The sequence below is a fragment of the Argentina anserina genome, chromosome 5, assembly GCF_933775445.1.
Source record: "Argentina anserina chromosome 5, drPotAnse1.1, whole genome shotgun sequence".
Lineage (NCBI taxonomy): Eukaryota > Viridiplantae > Streptophyta > Magnoliopsida > Rosales > Rosaceae > Argentina > Argentina anserina.
In genome coordinates, this window is record NC_065876.1 from 12,434,730 (window position 1) to 12,462,409 (window position 27,680).

General features: G+C 37.6%; 3 protein-coding genes, 1 long non-coding RNA gene and 1 other non-coding gene across 8 annotated transcripts; 2 read left to right on the top strand and 3 right to left on the bottom strand.

Moving 5' to 3' along the window:
• The first annotated feature begins 5,422 nt into the window (after positions 1 to 5,422).
• On the top strand, positions 5,423 to 7,160 carry LOC126794946 (uncharacterized). Of its 4 annotated transcripts, none has more exons than XR_007672197.1 (4): positions 5,423 to 5,499; positions 5,861 to 5,905; positions 6,128 to 6,382; positions 6,680 to 7,160. It is a non-coding gene; the product is annotated as an uncharacterized LOC126794946 (long non-coding RNA). The 4 variants fall into 4 exon arrangements; XR_007672195.1 differs by having other exon boundaries at positions 6,128 to 6,211; XR_007672196.1 differs by having other exon boundaries at positions 5,430 to 5,499; positions 5,861 to 5,964.
• Positions 7,161 to 11,195: 4,035 nt separating this feature from the next.
• LOC126795531 (uncharacterized) lies at positions 11,196 to 24,389 on the bottom strand. The gene is given in 7 exon segments (XM_050522353.1): positions 11,196 to 11,364; positions 23,200 to 23,215; positions 23,218 to 23,278; positions 23,280 to 23,367; positions 23,369 to 23,420; positions 23,423 to 23,548; positions 24,206 to 24,389. Coding segments are annotated over 7 exon segments (696 nt in total).
• On the bottom strand, positions 20,275 to 22,693 carry LOC126795116 (putative lipoxygenase 5). Its single transcript, XM_050521938.1, has 4 exons — positions 22,535 to 22,693; positions 21,415 to 22,101; positions 21,211 to 21,296; positions 20,275 to 21,124 (listed from the first exon to the last, which is right to left on the bottom strand). Exons 2-4 carry the CDS (start codon positions 21,479 to 21,481, stop codon positions 21,014 to 21,016), a joined length of 264 nt encoding a protein of 87 aa, XP_050377895.1. The 5' UTR covers positions 21,482 to 22,101; positions 22,535 to 22,693; the 3' UTR covers positions 20,275 to 21,013.
• Positions 24,390 to 24,755: 366 nt separating the features above from the next.
• Positions 24,756 to 24,827, top strand: TRNAC-GCA (transfer RNA cysteine (anticodon GCA)). Its single transcript has one exon. It is a non-coding gene; the product is annotated as a tRNA-Cys (tRNA).
• Positions 24,828 to 24,924: 97 nt separating this feature from the next.
• LOC126794784 (aluminum-activated malate transporter 12-like) lies at positions 24,925 to 27,662 on the bottom strand. Its single transcript, XM_050521562.1, has 6 exons — positions 27,269 to 27,662; positions 27,008 to 27,148; positions 26,612 to 26,884; positions 26,383 to 26,510; positions 26,160 to 26,303; positions 24,925 to 25,727 (listed from the first exon to the last, which is right to left on the bottom strand). Exons 1-6 carry the CDS (start codon positions 27,582 to 27,584, stop codon positions 25,104 to 25,106), a joined length of 1,626 nt encoding a protein of 541 aa, XP_050377519.1. The 5' UTR covers positions 27,585 to 27,662; the 3' UTR covers positions 24,925 to 25,103.
• Between the last annotated feature and the right edge of the window lie 18 nt (positions 27,663 to 27,680).

Here is a 27,680-nt window from a genome sequence, read left to right on the forward strand (position 1 = left end):
ATTATGTCCCTACATAAAATAATTGACATTGTAGCTAATTAGATTATTATTTAATTGGCTGACCCAAGAAAAGTAATTGTAATTATGACAAAATTTACTATTAATTATATTCTCAACTATTTAATCACCAGTTAGTTGGTTTTCTTATTACTTATTATTATAAAACACGATATGTTATAAGTAGAATGTTGTGAAGTCGACTCATGCAAAATTCGTTGTAGCATTTAAATTATTTATTTGGTAATGAGAAAAATAGAATATATGTTGTACTTAGGTAGGGTGACCGAATGAAATTTAAAAAAAAAACAAAATTAGTTAATAACACAGCCCAAAAAATATTATATAAAAGAGTTGAGTTATCGATTTATCTTGAGTTCAAAAGTGCATCTCTAATTGTGATAATGTAGGTATACATTTTGATACATAGAAATTATGCAATTTTAATGACATATATAAATATTAACCAGTAGGTATACATTAAACAGTAGTAAGTTATAATCTGAATACATTAAAAAATTTCTATTAACCATATTTTAATATTCATATTAAAATTTAAAAGAGAGACCGTAATTATTGTTTTGAAAGTAAAAAGAAGTAAAAGTTAATCTAAAAACCTAAAATATTAAATTCATGTTGCATTGATGGATGTAAAAAGTAAAAAAAGTCTCGCAACTAACTTTTGATATTCTTTTTGCATTGAAATTTGACTAACGTGTGTTTAATAAACCAACGGCCACATCGCTCATATCTGTTGGTGCCCACACTCCGCGGTGCGTAGAATAGACTCTCATCGTTGTATGCTAAACTAGAAATCGTTTCATTGTTGTCCAACAACATAACACAAAAGACAAACTGATTGAGAATTGTTGCAAGTCCTGATTCGTACTTAGCAAGAAATCGGATAAAAACGTTAGAAACAAGTAGAGACATCAAAAGCATATTCATATCGAAACAGATAGATTGTGATTAGAATTGGTTCAACGCTCGATTCAATGATGCTAATTGCTTCAGATTAGGATTCTTTTTGTGTTTACTGAACTAGTGATTGACATGTTATCTGGGTCTAGCGCCTTGATGTGCATCCATCGAGCCTAGAGGGTTTGATGGAATATGTGTAGAAACCATGGGATCAGAAAAAGGAGAGCTTTGAGGTGGCAAATTATATATTGACACCAACAACAGGAAGCAGGGGTTGAGATACAGGAACGGGATGCATTGATGAAGGCGGTCCAGGAGGAGTTACATGTGAAGATTGAAGTCCAGGCGTTGTTGTTGATGATAAGCTATTGTTTTTTCTTTCGGTTCCTTCTCTTGTGCCAAATTAGTTTGTTTGAGCATGCGTTACTGCACTGTTGCTGTAGTTTAGCTGTTTAGGGCAGTGAAACTGTGCTGAATAGGTGTACGTATTATGTCAGCACTATGATCAACTCTGTCGAAATTGTTTATATCTTTATGTGGTTTGTTTCCAAATTATGTTTTGAGTGTATGATGAATTCGAGTTTGGGACACTTTGAGCATTCATGGAACTTGTGTTCACCTGCATGCATGCTCTATTCATATTTCTGATCTAGAAAATTCAGAATAACAAGATGATAGTCAGAACTCCTAGAACCCCCAGCTTTGAAAATCGACAAGACACCACTGAAAGCACCGGCTTTGAATATCCAGAGGACACCAGTGTCAAATCCACGAGGGCCGAGAGCTAAGGAAGAGAAGATTGGTACTACAGTGAGTTTGAGGCCTCTGAGTAAAAGATTAAGTTCCATGGGAATGTCTCGATGCTAAGGCCATTGTATCTAAACCTCAGGACATTTGGTTCAACCAGCCTCATCTACCTTTGGTTCAATCAGCCTCATCTACCTTTGGTTCAAAAACAAAACTTGCCTATGTCTCCTTTGATATTAATTTTCTGTTATATTTGCTTATGGACAAACTAGCAGGGGGAAGACATACACAATGTGAGGAATTATAGAGGAAGCTGTCATTGATATCTACAACCTTATAATGAATGTACGCTGGTTAAAACCATGTTTATTTGCAATTATATATGTATGGCTGTGATGCTTGTTGAAAAACATGTTACTTGAGAACGTGTGAAGGTCATTGAAGATGCGCTTCAATACTAATCTGGTGCTCTTGGGGTGTAACTGTAGACTTCAGCGAGAGATTTTACAATCAGCTGTGGACTTGAAATTTACAACGAAAATGGGACCTCTCAAATTCGGAGTCTGGTCGTAATCTAAAGCTTCAAGATGATCCAGATGTACTATCTTCACAGTTATACATTCTAGTCTTTTCCTGAACACATAAAGGTACTGTGGTTCAGAAACTGGTGGAGAAAACTGCAAGCAGTGATCAGCACTTGAGTCATTTAATTAGCATTTGTGAAGGTAAGGCCTTGGAGCCTCTGACTTCAGACAGATTATATTATGTTCCTATTTTTTCGAATATAATTAATGGATTTCCTTGTTTGTGTAGCTCAATGAAAAGTTGGTGAAACAGCTATAGACGGTGGCATCAGATAATAAGGCAGGTTATTTGATCACACATTTCTTTGTGTATTCGACATGGTATCTTTGATGTTTGTTATTTGATCACAAATCTTCTTTTTGTTCTGACAACGACTAAGAGATTGATTGCACACTCGGTGAAAATTCAGATTGTGTGAGATCTCTTGTTGCAGGCCTGGTAAAAATGGAACAAACACTTGTCCTGCATAAACCAAGTTGATTGGACTAGTACTTTCTTGTTAGGATAAAATTACTTCCAACATCTGAAGAATTTTGATGATCGGGCTGCAATTGAATGAGCGTTGCAGACGCATGCAGATGCTCGGCTAAGGGAAAGTTGCCATATCAAGCTTAGCTTAATGACACTTGTAACTGTATCAGAAATCTCAGGTCAGAATATCTGGTTCTATACATCTCATATATTGTTCCATGAGCTAAACATAAGAATGGTAAATGAGATTTATGATTGGATCATTGGCTATTTAATGAGATATATGATTGAATATCCAGTGGCTATTTGATGAAACTTAGAAGATCATGTTATTGAGATATACCATATAGTCAGCTTTTCCCAAATCTCAGTTATCTGTATTGTTTCTGCATTGATAGAAAAAGAAGTGTGTTCATATACCTTAAAAAAGAGACTCAAACTAACTCGCATATTGCAGCATTCTCTTGGTGTCAATGCGGTACACTGCTATAGTAAGTGATCTTTTCCTCTACTTATATATTACACAGTGTGAAGCTTGAACGTTTGAGTTAATTTTCGTAGTGATACATTTAACTTGTACCAAAGGGTAACCAATTTGTATGTAGGAAGAATTGAATTGCAAGAGTTTTGGCTAGGTTCTGGAGGGATCTTCATGGGACACGTTGGTCAACAGCAGGTGATCAGGTTGGGTTTCTATTTTACTTGTAGTTCTCAAACTTTATCCAGGACGGTAATTTTGTTATATCTCTTGAATTATATTGTTATAGCTTAGACTGAGGTTTATGTAAGGTGTCTGATATGTTTTTGCTTGTTGACTTTAAATTATTACTGCAATAATTTTTCATATTCTGTTCTCAGAGCTGAAACTAAAGCCTAAACACTTTCTATCTGTACTTCTACATCGAACCATGCACTTGGATTTTGACTGGGACACAACTGATATGAGTATCATGTTGCTTGCCAAGCCATTAATGGGGACTGCACGGAATTGGGATCAAGAGAAAAAAATGAACCATCAATGAAACTCTTCACAAGTCTGTGCTGGCTTGTAATTAGTCTTTTCAGTGATGATTAATTTGGTTTGTTTATGATGCAGAGCTTAGGAAGAGGAAACAGGGTGAAAATCAGTAGTGAGGAGAAGATGATACTCCAACTTTGGATGCTGCTGCAACTTTGCCATACAACAAACACATGAAGATGCTACTGCTCTTAGCTCCCATCTCCTCCTGATATTATCCATTTAGTCTTGTCTAGGGCCCTTTTATTTTAATATAAAATTTGTCCCCATGCACTTCATGCTATGTCTGGCACAAGTGCAAAGTCTCATACTTTTAACTGTAAAACCCTTACTCCCCTGCAGCTCCTCCCACCGCCCCTGCTCCTCACAGGAAATTACTCTTCCCACCGCCGCCAACTTCCTCTCCCGCCCACCACACAGCTTCAGTCATTTTTGGGTGGATGTTGGGGATCCTTTTGCTGGTTGTTCTGTTTCTCTGGATCGTCATGAATGCCTTGGCGTGCATTGATCTCGATTCTCGGTATCCCGACGTGGTTGTGCGAGAAGCACGACCTGCGGTGACCAATGATCAGGGGTTGGTGGTGACACCAGCCCTGGTGGGCATCATCCGGAGGCCGACCGTGCTCGATTCCTTCATCGACGGTTGCAGAGCAACGGCCGAGTGCTGGAGAGTAGGAGAAAGCGTTGCTTGCACGCGAAGAATTCGAATGGGGAACGACGTCACGCTATGGTTCATCACCCGGGTCGGTGGACCGTTCCCCGTCTTATACCTGAGCGCCAAGATGTTCTGGCCGGCGGCGGTGTCTGCCTTCGGCGCGCCGGCCTGGTCTTTGGAATGGGATCCCATCTAGTTTTTTATATTTTGGTCAGAGAGAGAAGAGACCGCAATTCTAGTGTAGTCTTATTTTGTGCTCAGATTCTAGTTGTCGTATTTTGTTCAGAGAGGAGAGACTGGAATTCTAGAGGTCGTATTTTGTTCAGAGAGGCCTTTCTAGTGTTTTATATTTTGAGTTAGTGCGCGGTTGTTAGTGCGGTCCTTGTGGTGGTCAGTGGTCTAATGAATCAATGAAAATGAAAGTTTCAGCTTCAATCTGTTTTTAAATTTACATACAAGGATGGTATTTTATATCACACAACATAACTTGCAAACTCTCTAGTCTCTCCACACGAACTTTATATGAGCCGCCGCCGTCAAAACCCAAACGTGGTGCGGCGGTGCCCATAGCACCTCCAATTCGCTTTTAGAGCCGAGAATCGCATTCACTTTGCGTATTGTTGATCCATGTGGTAAGTACATTTCTGATTCATATGTCCCTTGGTTTCAATTGGAAAAAGGTTCTACCTTGATTCGGATACTACAATTTCAATTGCTGGGGAGATGACCCAGCAACTTGATCTTTCAATTCAATATGTATCAGTCACATCTGAGTTAATTGATAGCTTGATTATGAAGCTTTCAATTCAATGGCAATTTTCTGATGGTTCACACGTCTCGGACAACTTTAGCTCACAGAGTTCGCCTTTGCGGTCATCAAATGTCTTACCAAGAACCGGAAGGAAAGTTATCATAACTGATGTCGAATTGAAATCACAGGTACGTAATTTCATGAGTTAGAACTAACAAAAGAATGAGAAATCATGAGTTAGAGCTAACAAAAGAATGACGTGGAATAATTTTGCCTGAAACGCGGGGGTATGCACTTCTTTTTGTGGGTTTTCCATCTTCTGATCTTGAAGTGGAAACACAAGACGAGGATGAGGTAATGTGTAGAGATTTTATTTTTATTCACTTTCACGACTAGAATGCAAGTCCTAGTTTGTTCTTCTAGTGTTAGTATGTTGAGTCATTTAAGTGTCCTATGAACTATTAGCCATGGAAATTTTTGTACCTTCTACCAATGGACTCAGTTGTATGTTTTGGTGTATGGCATTTGTTTGATTTTGATGGCATCATGCCCCATCCTAATTCCCACAAAAGTTTACCCTAGCAATTTGCTGACCCTCAACTCCTCAACCACCGGAATTATACGCGCGCACACACACACACACACACATGTTTATGTTGAAGTTCTGTTTGTCTTCCCTTTAAGATCAGACTTTTGGCATTTATGTTTCTTACAGGTATACTGGCTTCAATTTGGGAGATATTTTGCACGGGGTCCAATTGTGAGTTGTTAATCCTCTCGATCTTCCGGTCAAAAAACAATGTCGATGAAGGCGTGTAGGTGCGCTATTACGTGGTGGAGATTGTAAACTTTGAAATTGCCATGAAAAGATCTAATCTGCTAAAACTGGCAATGTTAACATTGAACAAAGAAATCATAATTCATGCTAACAAAAACCCTTCATTTGTGGTTATCTCATCTGTACTGTGTTTTTCTGCTGCAGGAAAGAGATGATTATGCATTGTAGTTGTCACTCGGTGATGAATAAGCAATGTATAATATTTGATTTTGGAGACCGATCTACCGAGTAAGAGAGGGACTTTACGTTTTACAGTTGCCTTATTTACACATGAGGTGTTAGATGGTGTTGGTATTGTAATTTGTTTCAACCTCAACGCACTGAGGACCTTAGAGATAATGTACATGGAAGCAGGCTAGATTTCATATCTTTTCCTTATTCGCGTGGGCCTTTCAAAAGGTGTTTTGATTAGTCATTAATACAGATAAATTTTGTCCCATAAAAGACCTGAAACAATTTCAATTTTATATTGGTAGATTTACTTACTCCACTTAAAAATAAAAAGTATTCTCATATGGACTTGAATGAGTGAAGTTCATTGACCAAATCTTGGTATGAGTCTAATAATGAGGGTAGGGGGATGAAAGTGTAATACCGAACCAGTAGGTTAAGGTCCAGATTTTTTGGGAGCATATTCTTGTAACTATTATGGTAAATGAGGTTATAATTGTGATCTCTTATCGTTATGCCTTCTAGGGTCTAAGATGGCATGCAAAGCGACTCAGGATAGATGAAGATGGAGATGTAGCCGATGAATTCTTGGAGGAGGTCTTCCCAGATATGTCTGCCAGCAGGGAAAGCAGAAGGTTTGAAGTGAAATCCGGTACGAGGCCAGCGAAAGTGAAGAGTCAGGCTATATCACAAGATGGAAGAATCCAACAGCGTGTGGAATACCGAGGTAGATATGTGTGGATATGAGATTCCTTGAGGAAGCTTATCAGGTCTCCTTTTTGGTTTTCTTTTATGATCTATTAATTTTTGGAGTGAATTTGTCATCCTAGTTCTCTTGTGCTGATAGTGTGGAACACTTGAGCCCATTATATGATTACATAACAGGATGTGGGTTATCTGAAATTGGCTTTTCAAGGCTCTGGGTTGCTCTACTGCTGAGCACATATTTATCTGGGAACTAACACTGGTCATGCAAGCTTGCATGTAGGAGTTGGAATGTGAACATTTGATATAGTCATTAACACGGCTAGTTGTCTGATTGATTGCTTGAACTGGTTTTCTATGTAACTAGCTGTACATGCATGATTTAAAAAAAATGTAACTAAGCAGCACAAACATTGTTCTCATCTGTAGTTGCATCGATCACAGCCGAAGCCTGAAGGTATGGTTTCCTCTCTGTGTGTTACTTGTGCTAGGCTTAGGCAATAGGCAAAAACAAATGTTCCAAACGAACAAGACATACTACAAGATCAAAAAAACAAAACAAAAAACAGACAAAGCCCACTCGTTACTCTGAATTTCGGGTAATCAAAGTCCAAATTGTTCTTTTAGATGGCAATCATCTGGTTCTAGTATAGAAGACTGTCTGATCGTTTAGGCCTTCATGTTATAAATTAGACAGCATGCAGAACAAGAAAATTCAAAATTGCTTCCCTAGCTAGCTAATCCAAGAAGCAAATAATTAATACTCCAGTTAACTTCAGATACCTAAACACTAATATCCTAGCATACACGTCGTCATACATATGGTTTCTGGCCTTCTGCATCTAACTATTGCCGTCCATAAATCGAATTTCTGTTCATTGTTACATGTCCGAGTAGTCGAGTACGTACTTGGCCTCTTTTGAAGTAATGAGATGATAATCTAGCTATGTTTTGTTTCGTGAGGTATCACTGGTATGCGTGATAGAATTGGAAAACCACAATATAATTGATATGATGATGAACATACTTAGAGCATGATTCGATTTGTATCAATATGGATGATGAAGATAACACTCAAATACAATTTTAGAGACTGCATTCAAGCACTAAATTCGTATGCACATATCTTAAAATTATCTAAGAGCAAGTAAAAGAAGAGTAGAACACAACAATAGAAATACAAACTTCAATAATTATAAGAACATAGACTCGACATAATCTAAAAAACATATCAAATACAATATGAAATTTTTAAAACAAATACAAAACCAATACTTCCACATAAAAAACAAACTACAATCTTCATAGACAAAAAATTGTAGATTAACACAAATAAACGAAGCCATGAAGATGAGTTGTGAGAATAACACGTTGTAGGAACCTTAGAGGTACGACTGCAATAAGTTAAACTCGGTGGAGATGATGATGGTTTTGGGGTGGATGACTTGGCTAATTTGTGAGGGAAATTTATGGTGGTGTTTTGGTAGAGTTTCAACTCTTGAATGCTAAAGAGAAGTGATGATTTTTCTGTGTGAATAATGTGTTATTTATATAAGAGTTTTGGGTTTAGGGTGTTATAGTTTGAATTTTTTCTTCTTAATTTGTGGGTTGTCTCATTTCTCTCTTGTATTATATCTTTATTTTTACTTAATCCCTCATTGATCTCTTCCTTTTTTTTTATCTTTTTCTTTCACTTATTTTTTTCATTGGTGGATGCAATCTCCTTTGATTAATTCTTTATTTTTCTAATTTAATTTGGTTGTCCACTTTCTCTCTTACATTATCTCTTTTTGTTTACTTAATTCTTCTTTTATCTTTTTTTTTCTCTTTTTCTTTCACCTATTTTTGTCACCTACATGAGTTAGTTTGGCACCTAGTTTCTTCTCTGCGTGCCTGGCTTTAGCTTTATGCAGCTCCATTTTTTCACTTTCCGACGCTCTTTTGCCATCTTCTTCTCTTCCTTTGTCCTTGCCCTCTCCAACTATAATACATGCAGCTCCATCTTTCTGTTCATGAAATCGCTGTTCACATATCACTGTTCATGTCTGGCTGCTCACAAGTTAGGCCAAAGCTTGCCAACATCTACAAGGTGATTAGAAATGGCTCCATGAGACTTAAAGTATGCTGTTATTGTAAATTTTGATGTTGAAGGTAGCAGCCAGGACGTCTTATATTTTCAATCATCTGCAGGTGGCCAAAGGGCAATACTCTTGTTCCTGCTTTTTGAATCTGTCATATTGAACTTGAGCAAAACGCAGCAAGTGAAGTAGTGGCCAAAGATGAGGCGTTTGAGAAATTAAGCAGCCTAGTACAAGAAAGGGAAGGCATCAAGAAGAAGCTATCAACAAGATATAGTTTGGGAAGGGATATGATCACCTCAAGGTCAAAGTCTCTTCGTCCTTTGTACGATGGGAAATTAAGAAGCTATTATTTTCAAGGAGCAAAGAAAGAAAGTGTCACTGCCTTCCACACATTGAGTGATACATCATCTTCCAAGGAACACAGCAGCGACGGGGAGAGTAGCTGGACTTCTTATGAAGACAGGGGGAAAGAACCCTTGGAACAAGAGAGTTCAAGTGAGAGTGAGTATTTTACGAGGGATTATCGGAAAAGTTGATTGGAGACAGCTTCCTCTTCAAGAGGATTTGTGGATTATGAGGGTCAAGTTAAGTCTGTACATGAGATGAACCTTGGTGGTAGGAGCTTATCTTTGAAGAAGAGAAGGACTATGTCCTCGATTAATTAGATAGTAGATGGTTGACAAAAATATCAAATGCTATATTTACAGATTCCATGTACATAGATCATTAGATATTGACTCCTTCTTCTTCACCTCACCACGTACTTGTCTAACCCGAAGGTCTATCTCATGATGGTAAGGCCATTATGATACCGAGGATGAACCTAGACACAATAAGGGATTGGCTTGATTACTTGAGGAAGTTGATGAGTTTTGAATCTTTTGATATCATGATTCAGTTATTATCTTTGAGTTTCCTAGGAGTGAAGGAGACTTGAATAGCTTGAGTTTTGATATCATGATTCAATTATGATCTTTGAGTTTCCTGGGAGTTAAGGAGACTTGAATATCTATCTTAATCTCTAAGTTTTAATAGGTAGTCTTTATGTTTTTTCTTCTTTATCATATCATTTAAAAGGAAGCTTCGTATTCTATTGTACTCAGACTTGAGTATTATCAGCTACAGAATATAATTTGGTAAAGAAGTTCTTCCCTATTATCATCCAAACTCTTATCTCTTAGGTGAGTTCCTAGAGTGGAGAGTTTTGCTCTTATCTGGCGAGCATGTTTTAACAGATAGGTGTTTCCCCGCACCAACCTGTTTTTAGGGTTTTCCCGCGGTAGTTTTCATTGAGTTTTGTACAGGTTCTGTCCTTGAGTTTTGATAATTCAGACGGTTGAAATCATTCTGAATTTTGTGGTTGATAGTCTCAAACTGTGGTATGAATGTATGATACAGAATTACAGATGGCTGGAGAGAAAGCAATAAAAGGATGCATGAAACGGAGACAATAAGTGATCACCAAAAGCTTGAGGATTGGATCAAAAATGTATTCCTAGCTAGCAAGAACACCAGATTATATACTCATTTTAGGACTTAGGATATTGAAGTTAGAGCACCAACTGATGAGAGCTTATGATTTGCTCCTAATTTGGTAGTCGGTGCACCTTTCTATATGAAAATTTAGTTGAAGCCTGGTTTGAAGTGCTTTTAGTAAAACCCAAACTTACAGTTTCAAATCACACTGTCTCTCTTCATGGTGTGAACATTTTACCAAAAGATACAAATAATAACTTTAGCTTCAAGAAATTTAATTAGGGCAGAATGCCTTGGAAAGGCCATATATAAAAGGTGCCACCTAGAGCCATTGAGTTTCCAAAAAAATGTGCATTTTTCTCTTCTGACGTTATCCAAATGTTCTTTGCCCCTTCATAACTATGTTAAGCATCTTCATAAAGAGTGTTTTGTGGCTCCAGGAATCCTATCCTCTTTTAAATCCAAAACCTCACTAGTGTTTTCTAAAACAGATTCTCCCACCCCCTACTACATCACTCCCAGGACCTATTGCTTGGCCTGAAGTATCTAATAAGCTTGCCGCCTCGTCTTTTATGAGGGGAATATCTGAAATCCGACCTTGAGTTTGGGGTAAATACTCTTTGCCTAGAGCTACAAGACATTGTGCATTTTTCCTATGCCAAGGAAGGGAATAAATTTACATGTTTTGGTTGGAAATGAAGAGGAGGAATTAGCTGCATCAGAATAAGTCTCATCTGTACTTATTTGTGATAAAATAAAATGGTTCACATTTTCACACATTATGCAACTACATTAGTTTGGTACAAGCTTGCAATTTGAGGACTACAATAAACCTCTACTTCTTCAAGGGTTGCTCCATTCTCATCTCCAAATAGAGACTCCTTTCCACCTTTTCTCTTTGCATATGACAATCCTAATATGGATTTGGCTTGCCTTGAATCACCAATATGATATGCGCAAAAGCACCTACAAAAATACTTTATTATCAAATAAATTATATCAATATAGTAAATGACAAATATGGGTCATCACCAGCAGAGGATTGGTGAAACTAAGATTTAAAAACACAAACACACGTGTAAACCAAAAATCTGGCAGACTCGACCTAGGAGCGGAAACCTAATTAATTAGCTAATCTAGACTCAACCAAATTTACGAAATTAAATAAGCACTAACTAGACACATTGGCGGACTACCACACAAATTTTGAGGGTATTCTGTATTGGTTTGATTGGTGAACAAAAAGTAAATAAGACATAAGTACTGCTAAAAATATAATATTAACAAATAAATATGAATGTGGATATGAGAAAAACAATAGCTATGTAATATCCCGGAAATTTATAATTATTTTCTAATTATTGTTCGGAGATATTTAAATTGGTGGTGATTCGATTATATAGCACGAGGGAGAAAACGAAAGTATTCGATCAATTTATACACAAAAACGTTACCGTGACAGGTCAAGATTTGACTTTTAGCCGTTAGGAATATCAGAAAACTTTATTCATAAAAGTCGTAGAGTTTGTCAATACGAATTCGCGGACACGTGACACGCCTAAATCGGAGTTCGTATGCAAAAGTTACGAATCAAAAGGTATTTGAACATTTTTGTAAAATAATATAAATATGGGAATTAAAGAGAAAAATAGGGAGAAAACCCAGATTTTTTCCTCATGAGCGACCAACTTTGGGCCGCCGGATCTCCGCCATCTGGCCATCATAGAGCGGTGCACCGGTCCCGTTTGAAAGGTTGCTGCGTCCCCTGTCGATTGGTGGCAGTGCCACCCGCCATCTCGCCGCCGTTTGGGAGCAGTGAAACTCGGAAGTTCTCCCAAAAGTGCACAGTTCGCCGAACTTCACCTCGTCGACCAATCGATGAGATTCTTATCCCATTTTGAAGGTCTCATTCTATACTACAAACCCTCTAAAACATTTAACCCAAATCGTTTTGTGCTAGGAGAATCGAATAAAAGAATCATAGGTTTAAAATTGGGGCTTTTCGGTTTTTTGTTAAATTGAAGTGTTTAGGTTCGGACTTGGACTTTGTGGTGAACTAGAAAGTTGTTCGAAATGTCATTTAGATTGTGGTGGTGAAATTTGGTGGTCATTCAAGATGGTCGGAAATGATGGCGGCACATGAACAGTGATTGTGAACATTGTTCATGAACAGTAAATCATGAACAATAAATTATGAACAGTGTTAAGCTGTAATGAATCGTCACCTGAGATTTTACGTATCGTTTTCTAAGCACTTTATCATGATATTATGTGACCGACAAAATGAGTGATGAAATCGCTCTCGGTGTCGTGGAAGTTGCACGCACGGAATAAGGTGAGTAAACCTCACAATGATCATCATGATCGAAGTAGTGTTATAATTATTGAATTTAGTTTGAGTTGTTAACATAGTCATTGCATCACTAGCTTATGAAAATTATTCTAAAAATATGTTTTGGTTTAAATTACGTGAACTTGATCGTCTACGGTTAATGGGTAAGTGAAACGCTATTTTAATACATGATTTAAAAAAAGGTTTTAGTGATTATGGACTATGGTCAATGTGAGTAAATCTCACTATGACAAGTCTACCTTTGGCGGTGATTTATATGTTTGAATTATTAAAAAAAGTGAAATGTGATATTTATATAATATAGTGTGCTGTGTATGTGTACGAAAATGGTAAATACGATACATATGTGTTGTTCTTGATAGATTATATAATGTTTCGGTTTTATTTCAAATGTGAGATTATAATGTTGTGACTATATTTATATTATTGTGCAAGAGTCGCTTGGTTGTAGTACAATAAACATGTGTTGATTGTTATATTGTTCGTGGTTTTAACATTGAGTCTTGTTAAAACGTTTTTTGGTCTTCGGATATTGTTGGCAGTAATCGGAACCAAGCCTTGGCCGGGTGTCAGTTATGATCAGTTAGAGCTCTAGTCTGTCTGCTGGTGTACCGCATGAGGGGAAACATCCTGGGTCTCCTAAGTACCCATGTTTTTTGGTGATATAGGGTAACAGATGGGCTGCCCAGTGCCTGTCAGTGTAATGCACGAGGGGTAACAGATAGGTACTTGGGTCTCATGAGTACCCATGTTTTAAATGATTTTGGGTAATCAAATGGTTTGCCCAGTGTCTGTCGGTGTACTGCATGAGGGGTAATAGATGGGTTGCTTGGGTCTCATAAGTACCTATGTTTTGAGTGATATTGGGTAACATATGGGTTGCCCATTGTCTGTCGGTGTACTGCATGAGGGGTAATAGATGGGTACCTCGGTCTCATGAGTACCCATGTTTTAAAAGATTTTGGGTAACCAGATGGATTGCCGAGTGTCTCATGATTACATATATATTTAAATGATATTGGGTAACAGATGGGTTGCCCAGTGTCACATGAGTACGTTTGTTTTTAAATGTTATCTGTCATATTTCATTTGTATGCGATGTATGTTATACTGGTGGCTTACTTATACGAGCTGAAAAGCTTACCGGGTTTGAATTTACAATTCCGGTGCACCAATTCAATGTTGTAGGGGATATTTTTGCAGGTGGGGATTAGCAGATTCAGAGGGCTTACTCTGAAGATTTCTTTCTTCTGTTTGTGGTGAGGATTGAGTGAATTTTACATTTCCATTGGTTATAATACTGAGGTATAAACTGGTTATGTATTATTCAAGTAGTGTTGTGAACTCAGTTTCAATACACTGTTATTATAAGATGATTTCAATATATTTGAGATTGTTTTAGGGTTTTCATGGCTTTCAGAATTTTTATCTTTCAAAATTTCGGGGCTGTGACATTTGGTATCAGAGCGTATGTTGCATATTTGGTGATCTATCAATATCATCCAGGAGCGATGGCCCGACTACAGCGGATCCCTATCACATACTCTTCAGTATTGATATGTCACTAGGTACGCAAGAGTGTTAGGAGCCACACCTTAAGTTTTGGTCCTCTAAATAGAAGTATTGTGATAATACTTCGATGATTCATCTTCCCTCTAAATATCTTGGTTAATAGTATGACACAAGAGTAGAAGGTATCTTATCTATTTTGACTACCTTGCTAGAGTATTGTTTAATATGGGAGCATCACACTCTTTTATTGCTAGTTCGGTAGTGGAGGTGTTAGGATTAATTCCTACATCTCTTGGAAGCTCTTTTATGTGTCACTTCACCTCTTGGAGTGTCTCTCGAGCTTGAGACACCTGCAAGGCTTGTCCTATTGTGATTAGGATTAGAGAATTCTCTGCTTCCTTGATAGTGATTCCAGACCACACATATGAGGTGATATTAGGAATTGATTGGTTAATGTCACATCATGCTTTGATCGATTGCTTTGACATGGTAGTGTTTTTTCATAGTCCAGGGGAGCGAGTTTTTCGTCATCGTTGCCTCAAGTCGGATAATGCCATGGGACCAGGAGTTTTAGCACATGTGGAGTCTGTGGATCAGGAAGTAGCTATCGCAGACATTGTTGTGATATCCGAGTATAGTGAAGTGTTTCAGGAGATACCGTGTTTACCTCCTCATAGAGTTGTCGATTTCTGCATTGATGTTGTACCCAGTACAACACCTGTGTCGAAAGCACCTTATGGGATGGGGAAGAACGAGCTTAAAGAATTGAAAGTGCAGATTTATGGGCTATTGGACCAAGGATTCATTAGACCTTGTGTCTCACCATGGGGTGCCCCTTTAAGCCAGTATGGACTATAGGGAATTGAATAAGATGACCATCAAGAATATGTATCTTTTTCCTAGGATTCATGACTCGTTCGATCAGCTTAGAGGGGCTACGATATTCTCTAAGATTGATCTGAGATCCGGTTACCATCAACTCAGGGTGAAGTAGTTACAGGAATGCTAACTGGTTTGAGTAGATAGATTTCCATCAGGGTAGAGACCTATTAAGAAGTCTTGATCGAGAGTGTGGATCCTGCATTGAGGGATATTGAGTGTTTCAATGTTGAGCACTGGATTTTAGTTATGAAACTAATCCAAGTTGAGGCCCAATGACGTTGAAGTATTGTATTTAAGACAAGGGATGTGAAGACTATAGGTTGGAGGTGGTTTAACGAAAATTTTCATGACAAGTATTTCAAACATTATTGGTAAGGGAATGGTAGGGTGTGTGATACATCCTTAATGTGGTAATGCAATTATTGAGTTAAGATTCACATTATGTCGCCGTTGTGTTTCAACTAGTTATGGTTAGGCCATAGACAATTGATGCTACTCATTGTTCTTGGATGACCAAGGAATCTAAGGTGTTGGGAAAATTTCATTTATGGTGTCATGATTTAATTATTTTCTACATGAGCATTTAATTGAGAACGATAATCTATCGTGAAATTAATCATTTGTCTAGTGTTGAGAATTGGATCGTAGCTATGCCACTGATCCAAATGAGACGCAGTGGCGGTGAAGTAATTCTATTGAAGGTAAGAAATGAGATGATCTTAGCTTAATGGTGTTTTAACGAATATTTCATGACAAACACCTTCTAACTTTGGCAAAGGAGCGGTTGAGGACCGAATTCTTCTTCCAAGTACAAATGTTGTTTAGTGTTAGAGACTTGGAGGCTCAGTTATCTCCATGCATCAGGTTGATTATTGTTGGATGAGGAGATGTTAACTCAAGAATTCAACAAGGGCTTAATTTTACGATAAGGGAGTGATCCTTTAATTGCTGCTTGCAGAGCAGTTATTTTTGGTCAAATGCTTTGGCAATTGAGCAGGACCATTTGATTTCTCAAAATAATTAGGTGGTCATGAGAGGTTCTTGATGAAAGTAAAGAAACAATTGTTTAGATTGGTAGTGCATCGATAATTTTGGGTGAGTGTAGAAGTGATGGTGAACCTAATATCATGTTTTTGTTAAAGTGGTTACTGAACTCATTAGTACTACAACAGTGGGGGAAACCAATACTTTAGATGGTGTCACTCGGCGTTTATGTGGGGCCATGTGTCATGCCTTTAAGGCATGCATAAAGTAGAGGGTATGGTATGTCCAGTTGTGGTCGTGTTGAGATTTTTGATGTAAAGTCCACCTAATTTTCTTGTTGCACTATCAGGAGATAATTATCTTCTTTGTTTGTCCTGCAAATTGTGGCATACCGCTCATAGAAGCATGTAGCTGTAATTGATTTCCAACTGTAAGAATTGGTGAGGATGGTAGGGTGCGTGATGCATCTCTCTTGTGGTGGTGGTAGAGGTTCTCTACTACCTTGTGTGTGTGTTAGTCGATTCTCTGGTAAACTGTTCGAGAGTAATTTTTAGTCCAAGGTGGTGTTTTGTTGTGGTCGTGGACTCATTGAGTTAGGATTCTTATCGTGTTGCTTTTATGAATAAGGTGTTTGCGTGGGCAGGAAGATAAGTTGACATCGAGGGTACGCTGGACTCTACGAGAGCAAGGTTGGAAATTTAGTATACCAACTTCATCATCTAGCTGGTTCAGATACTTATTGTATGCTATGTGCCTATGCTAACGTTGTACATCTTTGCACTCAATGTGAGTTATATAAGTAAATGCAGTTATGACCTGTTGGAATTTGGTTGAATAGTGAAATTCGTTTCTAGATTTGCCTTATTTCTTAAGGGTCTTGTTCTTTGGAACATCTTGTTTGTATTTGATCATGGATGTTTGAGTTGTGGGTTTCATTGAGGAGTGTTATTATGCTCATTGTTAAATTTCATTTCAGACACGATGAAGTTATATAATACCATGATAGAAAAAAAGTGAGTTGTGATCGCCTCGTGGAGGTATCATAAAGAGGAAAATTGTTGAGAAAGGTTTATCAAAGTTTTGGGAAGAAGTTAAGAATTAATGGCTGAGTATTGCGCTTAAATTTCGGGACGAAATTTCTTTAATGGAGTGGAATGTAATATCCCGGAAATTTATAATTATTTTCTAATTATTGTTCGGAAATATTTAAATTGGTGGTGATCCGATTATATAGTACGAGGGAAAAAACGAAAGTGTTCGATCGATTTACACATAGAAGCGTTACCGTGACGGGTCCAGAGTTGACTTTTATCTGTTAGAAATCTCAGAAAACTTCATTCATGAAAGTCGTAGAGTTCATATAAAGAAGTTACGAATCAAAAGGTATTTGGACATTTTTTTGTAAAATAGTATAAATAGGGGAATTAAAAAGAAAAATTGGGAGAAAACCCAGATTTTTTCCTCTCAAGCGGCCGACTTTGGGCCGCCGGATCTCTGTCGTTCGGCTACCATAGAGCGGCACACCGGTCCCATTTGAAAGGTTGTTGCGTCCCTTGTCGATTTGTGGAAGCGCCACCCGCCATCTCGCCGCCGTTTAGGAGCGGTGAAGCCCGAAAGTTCCCCCGAAAGTGAATCTCGTCGGATCTCCCTCCTCCGGCCACTTATCGGTGAGATTCTTGTCCAATTTTTAAGGTCTCCTTCCATACTACAAACCCTTCAAAAGATTTAACCCAAATCGTTTTGTGCTAGGAGAATCAAAGAAAATAAATCCTAGGTTTTAAATTGGGGCTTTTCGGTTTTTTGTTAAATGGAAGTGTTTAGGCTCAGATTTGGACTTTATGGTAAACTAGAAAGTTGTTAGGAATATCATTTAGATTGTGGTGGTGAAATTTAGTGGTCATTCGTGGTAGTCGGAAAACAGTGGCGGCGCATGAATAGTGATTGTGGAAAATGTTCATGAACAGTGTTTTCACGAGCAGTAAATTATGAACAATGTTCTAAGCACTTTAGATTTTACGTATCGTTTTCTAAGCACTTTATCATGATATTATGTGACCGACAAAATGAGTGATGAAATCGCTCTCGGTGTCGTGGAAGTTGCACGCATGAAATAAGGTGAGTAAACCTCACAATGATCATCATGATCGAAGTAGTGTTATAATTATTGAATTTAGTTTGAGTTGTTAACATAGTCGTTGCATCACTAGCTTATGAAAATTATTCTAAAAATATGTTTTGGTTTAAATTACGTGAACTTGATCGTCTACGGTTAATGGGTAAGTGAAACGCTATTTTAATACATGATTTAAAAAAAGGTTTTAGTGATTATGGACTATGGTCAATGTGACTAAATCTCACTATGACAAGTCTACCTTTAGCGGTGATTTATATGTTTGAATTATTAAAAAGAGTGAAATGTGATATTTATATAATATAGTGTGCTGTGTATGTGTACAAAAATGGTAAATACGATACATATATATATATATATAGGTTGCTATATTATATAATGTTTCGGTTTTATTTCAAATGTGAGATTATAATGTTGTGACTATATTTATATTGTTCTGCAAGAGTCGCTTGTTTGTAGTACAATAAACATGTGTTGATTGTTATATTGTACGTGGGTTTAACATTGAGTCCTGTTAAAACATTTTCTCGTCTTCGGACGTTGTTGGTAGTAATCGGAACCAAGCCTTGGCCGGGTGTCAATTAAGATCAGTTATAGCTCTAGTCTGTCTGCCGGTGTACTGGATGAGGGGTAAGATATGGGTTGCCTGGGTCACATGAGTACCCATGTTTTTGGGTTATATTGGGTAACAGATGGGCTGCCCAGTGTCTGTCAGTGTACTGCATGAGGGGTAACCGATGGGTACCTGGGTCTCATGAGTACCTATGTTTTAAATGATTTTGGGTAACCGAATGGGTTACCCAGTGCATGTCGGTATACTGCATGAGGGGTAACAAATGGGTACCTCGGTCTCATGAGTACCCATGTTTTAAATGATTTTTGGTAACCAGATGGGTTGCCCAGTGTCTCATGATTACATATATTTTTAAACGATATTGGGTAACAAATGGGTTGCCCAGTGTCACATGAGTACGTTCGTTTTTAAATGTTATTTGTCATAATTGCTTTGTATGCGATGTATGTTATACTGTTCGCTTACTCATACGGGCTGAAAAACTTACCGGGTTTGTGTTTACAATTCTGGTGCATCAATTGGATGGTGTAGGGGATAGTTCTGCAGGTGGGGATTAGCAGATTTGGAGGGCTTACTCTGAAGATTTCTTTCTTCTGTTTGTGGTGAGGATTGAGTGAATTTTACATTTCCATTGGTTATAATGCTGAGGTATAAACTGGTTATGTGTTATTCAAGTTGAATGAGTCGTGTTGTGGACTCAGTTTCGATACACTGTTATTATAAGATGATTTCTATATATTTGAGATTGTTTTTGAGTTTTCATGGCTTCGAATTTGTATTTTTATCATTCGAAATTTCGGGGCTGTGACAAGTTAGGAACTTCTCTCCACCACTAGATATGCTTCAATCAACCCAAAACAATGTCAATAATTCTAGATGAATGCACTCACAGTTAAGCCAATGTCGTTAGTCATTAACCGTATTACGTTCTCTTGTTATGTTAAGCGAAATGTCGGTATCGACTTAACTATATTCTCAATTAATTGATCTATGAAATGTTGGTATCTAGGCCAAAATAATTAAAATCATGAAGTTCTAAGAATGTTTGAGTAACAACAAAGAATCTAAGGTCAATGTCGGTAGCCTTAGATTATTAAGGAATTAATTCACACAAATACCTGTAAAGAACTTGTTATCTCTCACAGAATATGCAACGATATGTCGGTCATATACATATTTAAGATAATAAAATCCTAAAATATATATCAAAGTATCGACCCAATGAGACATGCAATAGAATTATCATTGAATAATCAGTGAAGAAATTCTCATCTAAAATTATATAAATCAATTGGAGTTTGAAATCGAAGACATATTTAGAGGTTTGATTAGTCCCTAACTATGAAGGAATTTAGTTACACATAATCTTGAATAAAAGCATCATAGAATACATGAGAGATGAATTAAAAGAGAAGAGACCGAACTTCTTTTTTCTTGTAGAGGCTTGATGAGATTTTAGCATCTTGAGGAGATGTGAGTTATAACTTGAGGAAATTGAAGGTGACTTCGCTTCGGCTCTCCATATCCGTCTTCCCCCATTTCTCTTCTCTTATTCTTCTCTCTCTCTCTCTCTCTCTCTCTCTCTCTCTCTCTCTCTCTCTCTCTCTCTCTCTCTCTCTCTCTCTCTCTCTCTCTCTCTCTCTCTCTCTCTCTCTCTCGGTTGATTGTGGAAAAATCATGTGTATGCATATGGTGGTGATGGAGGTTTTTATAGAGGAGAATGATGGTGGAAAAAGTAGAGAAAAGTGAGAGATAATGATGTAGTGAGTGAGGTGAGTGATCATGGAAGAAAGTGGGTGATAAAGGAGGAAGTGAGTGATCATGGAAGGAAGTAGGTGATCATGGAGGAAATGAATGATGGTTAGGTATTGATAGACCTAGAGGTGATGATTACACCCAAAAATAAATTAAATTTTTGCATAATATATGTGTGGATTTTTGGACAATGGGAAGTCATGATTTTGTGAGAAAGAAAGAAAAATGATGTAGTTAAATCTCAACTAAGAAGATGAGATCTAGTTGTGATAGAACCTAAGAAGCACGGATACGGATACGAGTGTCCGTATTGGATACAATTCGATACGCGGACACGCCAAATGAAATTTTTGTTGGACACGGACACGTTTTGGACACGTTAATTAAATATTATTTTTAAATATATCTACAGTTTTACACTCATCCCATTGAGTTCTTGCTCTATCAGTTCCTTAGTGATAGCAGATTCTGGAGGGCCATAAACAGCAGGATCTAACTTGCTGATAATTGGAAATTCCTGGAAATATACATAATCCAACTTAAGGTCTCACACCAGGGCATTTAAAGCTCACAGTGATTAACAACAGATCTATTTGTATTTACCTTCAAAATCTCAATGTTCACTGGATTGACTCCAACTAAAGCTTGTCGTGCAAACTCATTATCACGCAACCAATTAAATCTATCCCCTGATCACATAAATTCAACATGAGAAATAAATGACATTGATGGCAGGAAGGCTTCTTCCTAAAAAAATAAAATTGTTTAACAAAGCAGGGAAATCAAAGGGTAACGAGTGTAATTTACTCTTTATAATAGCAGGGATCTCATATTTTAACCACTCTCCTCCAACACTAAGAACTTTTCTCATCATGCCGCCAGTAAACAGCACGGATTCTTTTTGCTCATCGTCATCTTTGAGGAGGAGACCATCATTATACAGCTTATCTATATCAGAGAAGCACTTGAAGGGTAAGTCTGAACTTGACAATTTCACAGCAAGAGATGGTAACAAAATGTAGACATCATAATCATAAATCCTATAATGTGGCCCATTGCCCCGTATACTTAGTAGGTCTTCCTATCGAAGATCTTTAATCCCGGCTGGTGTTTGTGAAGGCAAGTATGCATGTTTAACAACATAACAATGTACGCATATAACTCCTTCAAATCAATCATAAAATGCACGCAAATATGTTGAAATCCGCACTTGGTTTTTGAAGATGATTCAACTCTGGGGATTATCCTTTCGAGCATGAATCCAAGTATTTGTAGGGAAGAAAAACGGGCCCTTCTCGAAACCATGAATGACAATCTCCAACAAGTAAAACTCCTTGTCATGGAGATTAGTAATAAGAACAGCTCCAGAACACCCAAAGCCACTTGGAACTGTGAAATCAGCAACATACTCAATTATGTGTGAATGTTCCGATGGTACTGGCTTTGGTAACCAGCCTCTCACAGCAGATTCAACTAGCTTTCCTGAATTAGTAACTACAATAACAAAAATTGGAACATAAATCTCATGGGTAGATCAAACTATAAACCAAAAGAACCCCCCAAAGAATAAATTGTCTAAATCCATAAAAATATGTAAGAAAACTAAAAAAGCAGAAAGCTTTTGGATTCTTTGGTAGTGATTACTAGGATCATGAACAAAACTGGGCATGAAAATCTTGCATGCTCATCACAATAAAAAATTCAAAAGATATCTATCACAAATATAAATCAAGGAAATTTGCAGAAGAACAAACAAGAAACTGATTTGAAACCCCGAACTCCATAAATCCATTGAACCATCCCATAAATCCATAATCAATTACACCCACAACTCAATTCATCACAAATCAAAAAAAATATTGAAGTTCTTATTTCAATCAACAAGACGAAGAAGAAGAAAGAGGAGAGAGTTGCAACTTGGAATTACCTTGCCGAAGAGATAGCCGTTGGCAGTGGTGGCGACAAGAGGAAAAGGCACGGCCATGACGACGGCTGGGACGAAGGGGTCGGAGGTTGAACTTGTCGGGGTTGGAGTGCCTTGGCTGCGTCGCGAGAGCAAAGAGACAAGGATCAGTTTGAGGACAAAAAATTGTTTCAGGACAAAAATACCCTCTGTATCTTCCTTAATTGCGTGTCCAATATGGACACATGCGTGTCCCTTACGTGTCCGAGGCGTGTCCGAGCCGTCTCTAATTTTAGTTCGCGTGTCCAACCATATTTGGCGCGTGTCTGGCGTGTACGTGTCCGTGTCGGACACGCGATACGCTTCCCCAAGCGCGTGTCCGTGCATCATAGGATAGAACAATGTGTTGCTCATTCCTTACTCATCCATAAAATTAGCTCAAAAATGTATGACACTACCAAAAGTGGTGGTGCTCGGAAAATTACCGAAATTTCACATTTTTCTCATCTTGTCAAGATATTCGAGTTATGAATTGGATTTCCCTCTCTTTCTTCTCACTTCTTCTTTATTCTACTTCAAAAGACCTAAAAACAAATAAAGTTAATTAAAATATAAAAACATAACAAAATATCTAAGTAAAAGAAATAATTAACACAATAAAATCACATAAATATGTGACTATCACAATACCTAAATTAGTATCCTGCCAGCAAACCGACCCATAACCGGCACTAGAGGTGGGCCAATGAGCAACCCATCAGTGCCAAAATTGTGGCCCGCCCCGGGCATAATAAAAAAGGTCTGCACCACTACCTCCTACTTTGGGCAGAATAATAGGCTCATCAGTTTTCTCATTATCTATCAAAACTGTCATAGTAATCATCTGTGCTCCTATATCCTTCAGGGTTGACGCACCAAACTTGGACTTGTTTGTGTAGCCAATTATGGGACAAGGCCCCTTGAAATCACAGCAGTTGTGGAAATCAGCTGCATTAAATCCGTCAATGGTTGCCTTGTAGCAGCATTTGAGTTCCCTACCTGCTTCAAATCATTCAAACAATATTTGAAGTGAATAGATAATTTTTGTTTGGTATAATTGTGTTGAAGTGTCTCATTCCACAGCTGAAAAATTATACACTAAAACTAACTCATAAAATCTAGTTTAAGAGCATTATATATATATATATATATATGTATTATAAGATCGAATTTGCAATAGGCTGAAAAATATCTCTATTTAGTGATAAGAGTTACCTTTCTGTGGCCAAGTTTACTATCCAACTCAAGAAGATAAAATAACAGCTATTTAAGTCAGGAAAATGTTGTGCAAATGTGATTTAGCTTACCATGCCATTTTCTGCTATAATGCATACTAATAAGACAGTGCACAAAATGAAACACCCTCTGATTAGATCTGTTTTCATATTTTAAGCCTTTCATAATGACATGATTACAGCAAAATCACCATCATGTTCCTGTTTTTGCATTATTGTACAAGAATTATGGGTTTTCATTATGTAAGTGAAAGAATATACATATATATATATATATATATATATATCAGACACACACACATATAATTGGTGATGCATGTGCATTGCAATGGACAGAGAGTTTAGATCAGAGATGAGTCTGAGTCAGAGAGAGAGAGAGAGAGAGAGAGAGACAGAGAGAGAGAGAGAGAGAAATATATACCTCTTAAGAATGTTTTGTCCAGAAGAGAAGGTAGAAATGGCATATCAGTAGTTTCATGGTACTTCATCTTTGGTCTTGGGTCTTCATCAAGTTTAGGCTTACCCATGTTCCACCCAAACAAGCTATATCGACTTCTCTTCCATCCAGAACCATAAGAAACAGTTATTGAGAAGTAACAAGCCATATGGAGCAGGATCACTTCACTAAATTAATCCACACCCAAAATTCCCATTCACTAGAATCCTCAATGATATTGGCCAAAACTTTGAAGTATCTTATCTTCTAAGAATTCTCTACTATCTAAATTTGACATGTGTCAAGCCCTCATTGATCAACTCATACTGGGTTAAACTCAGGTTTGGATTTATGGTGCTGTGTTAAAGACGTCATGATCATCCAGAAATTGTAATTCGTCCAATGCATTGGTTTATATAGCGTGAAGAAATTGAATGGTAGCAGTTAGTTCAGGTCATTTTGTTGAGCATCTATGTTGAAATATCACATGATGTAGCGGTGATATACAATATTTTGTGCACTTTGATAACAAAATGGGTCCATAGCTCAGTGGTAGAGCATTTGACTGCAGATCAAGAGGTCACCGGTTCGAACCCGGTTGGGCCCTTTTAATAATTTATTTTTATTGTTTTTTCTTTTAAAACTTTCAGGTTTTGAAATTAATAAGCAAATTCCTTATACGATCCTTGAATCCAAAACGTTACAATAGTTTTATACTTATATTTCTATCATTGGTCTCAATTGCTATCGTAGCTGAATGAAACATATACTGTTGCTAAAAATTAGGACACCTAAATTGTGTGTGATAGTTCCATAACTTCAACAATAAGCCAGCCACTGTCAATATGATGAGTTTATACTCCTGCAGGCCAACGTGCTGCTATTAATCAACACCATGGGAAGGCAATTGGTTTTGAGTAACATCAATCACTTGTGGCTTGTCAGTAGTAACAACAATATTCTCATCACCATGTTCATACTCTTTGAAGCCTGAAATCCTTCCCAGTTCCTCAACTTCCTCAATCAGATTGTCAAGCTTTGCTACTGTCTCCACCAGCAAAGCAGCAAAGGCAGCAAAAGGAAGTGCTTCTGAGAACTCGAGGCTAGTGATTGCGATTTTGCTCAACTGCGGCCTCAGGAACTTCCTCTCAGAAGACTCCCTCTTTGATTTCCATTCCATCAATGCAGAGCTGTCAGTTTTGACACTTGACAAAGAAACTCCTCCCCCTGACGAGTTCTTTGCATTCTTTTGGGATGTAGCATGTGCAGCGGCTAGAGCAAGCATGTTGGTGGCCTGGTTGCTGTTTGCGCCCAGGAAAAGTCTTGGTTGTGACTTGATAGCAGTGTTGAGGTCTTGTAAGGCTTCATGGAGATGATCAGAGAGTATTTCGGGGGAGCAGTGGCGACGATTCCTGATGCTGTTGGCAAGTTCCTTTAGTCCTTTTGATACTTCTCCTGCAAGTCTAATGGAGGGATCTTTGAATAGACCTCTAACAGATCTTGGGGTCTGCAGAAGCAATTTAAAAAAACACCACTTATTATTAATTTATTATAGCAAATAGGATGATTGAAAATATAGAATTTCATTGCAAAATTAACAGAACAAGATGTAACATTTTGTTCCTCTTTAATTCACTTCTTTCTAACTTTAACAAAACAATGGATTAAGCCTGAGTGAGATTCCCTTTGTGTAGATGCATGTGAAACTATTTTCCAATATCTGTGATCTGTCACAGTCACAGCAAGAGGCATGTGGAGGCTTATTTCTATGCAAATAAAGCTGATAATGAAGGATACTTATGTTCATTATCAGCTTATTATTGTGTTCTCTAGCATATAATTATTAAGTAACCATAAAAGACACTAACTAGGACAGATATTACAGTACCAAACATGAACAGATATATGCTGTTCTAGTTGCAATAAGTTTGTCACTTGCCTGGATTTCAGTTCGTAGGCATCCATGAAGAGCTACAACAGTGTATCCGAAATGGCGAAGAACATTTCCCAATTTGACATATTGCTGCCACGGAAATCTGTAACAGTGCCTTGAGTGTCTTGGTTCCCAGCTTGCATGTAAGGCCTGCACATATCACCAAAATGATGAAGTTTCATATACTAAATCAATGAAACCGTGACTTCAAACAAAATAAAGTACCCACCATGGTCTCATCAAAAGATTTTGAGTCCAAAACAGCCTTATAACCTTGATGTATTGGATCCTCAGCTGATGAATTCTCTTGGTTTGCTTCTATTTGATCTTGTTCACTGAAGTACTCATTCACACAAGCTACGAATTCACAAGTTAATTAATAATGACTTTGTGCACTAGTTATTTATGTTAACATGAAATTATGTAGTTATAGTATTCATATATTACTTTCAGCATACCTTCAATAGATCTAGCTAGGCCTTCAAGCTTGAAGACAGTGGAACTATGTAGCTCTTCTCCTGACCAATTTGGAAATACCAGAAGACTCATAATGAGGCAGACGCCACAACCTATAGCGATGGTGAAGAACCGATCGTGAGCTATTTTCATGACATTGTCAACGCGGAAGCTTGACACAGTTATCAGATTGAAGGTCAAGAGAAATATGACAACTCCATAATCATAGTTCTTCCTAATATAAGGAATGAACCTGATGTATGTTGCTGCAGCTCCTGTATCCAAATTAAAAAGTCATGCAAAAGAAACCAAGTAATATTAGAAGCAGATCATTTTGGAATCACATTGAAATGTTACGAAATGTATAGAATTAGGAAATGTTACTAAGAAGAGCTTACCTATCAGGAAAACTGCACCTCCAATGAAAATGGCTCGAAAAACGTGACCAGATTCAGTTGCAATGTACTCGATGAAAAATGCCAAAGATCCAGCTAACAGTGTTCCCAATCCTCTGTTGAGTCCTTTACATAAAGTTGCCCCTACATATATTCAAACAACCGTAAAACCATCACAACATGCATATGTTAGCTTTGTTTATGATCATATGTCTCCAAATAGACAATTTGTGTTCCAATAGAAAGAAGGTATAATCAACTAACCTGCAGTAAACTCTAGCACAACAACAACAGTCATGACAGCCCAAATGGCATTTTGTCCAATTCCAGTGAAGAGTGGCTGCAACAGATACAACAATGAAACCAGTGTCAAAGCCAGACCAACTTTCACAGCATGGATCACTCTTCTTGGATCTTCTCTTCCCACTTTCCACACAGTCCTCCAAATCGAAACCGGGTATTTTTTCATCTTGTCGACCAGAATTTGCATACTCTTCTCTCCAATGATGCCTTTGCTTTTGCCACAATCCATGTTGCTGTTCATTTCCACATCCATTCCTGCATGAACTTTGGGAAACATAAAGCTACGAAAATCCCCAAAAAAAAAATATGAGAAGGAAAAGCAAAGCAGAATGGTGGTAGGAATATGTGTAGAGTATGAACAATATGGAATGGT

Coding starts and splice junctions, on each gene's coding strand:
- LOC126795116 (XM_050521938.1), bottom strand. CDS start 21,481: ATGATGAGAAAAGTTCTTAGTGTTGGAGGAGAGTGGTTAAAATATGAG. Junction 21,297..21,414: donor GATCCCTGCTATTATAAAGA/GTAAATTACACT, acceptor TTATGTGATCAG/GGGATAGATTTAATTGGTTG. Junction 21,125..21,210: donor TGAACATTGAGATTTTGAAG/GTAAATACAAAT, acceptor GTATATTTCCAG/GAATTTCCAATTATCAGCAA.
- LOC126794784 (XM_050521562.1), bottom strand. CDS start 27,584: ATGTTTCCCAAAGTTCATGCAGGAATGGATGTGGAAATGAACAGCAAC. Junction 26,511..26,611: donor CCTAGCTAGATCTATTGAAG/GTATGCTGAAAG, acceptor GTGAATTCGTAG/CTTGTGTGAATGAGTACTTC. Junction 25,728..26,159: donor GCCTACGAACTGAAATCCAG/GCAAGTGACAAA, acceptor TTGCTTCTGCAG/ACCCCAAGATCTGTTAGAGG.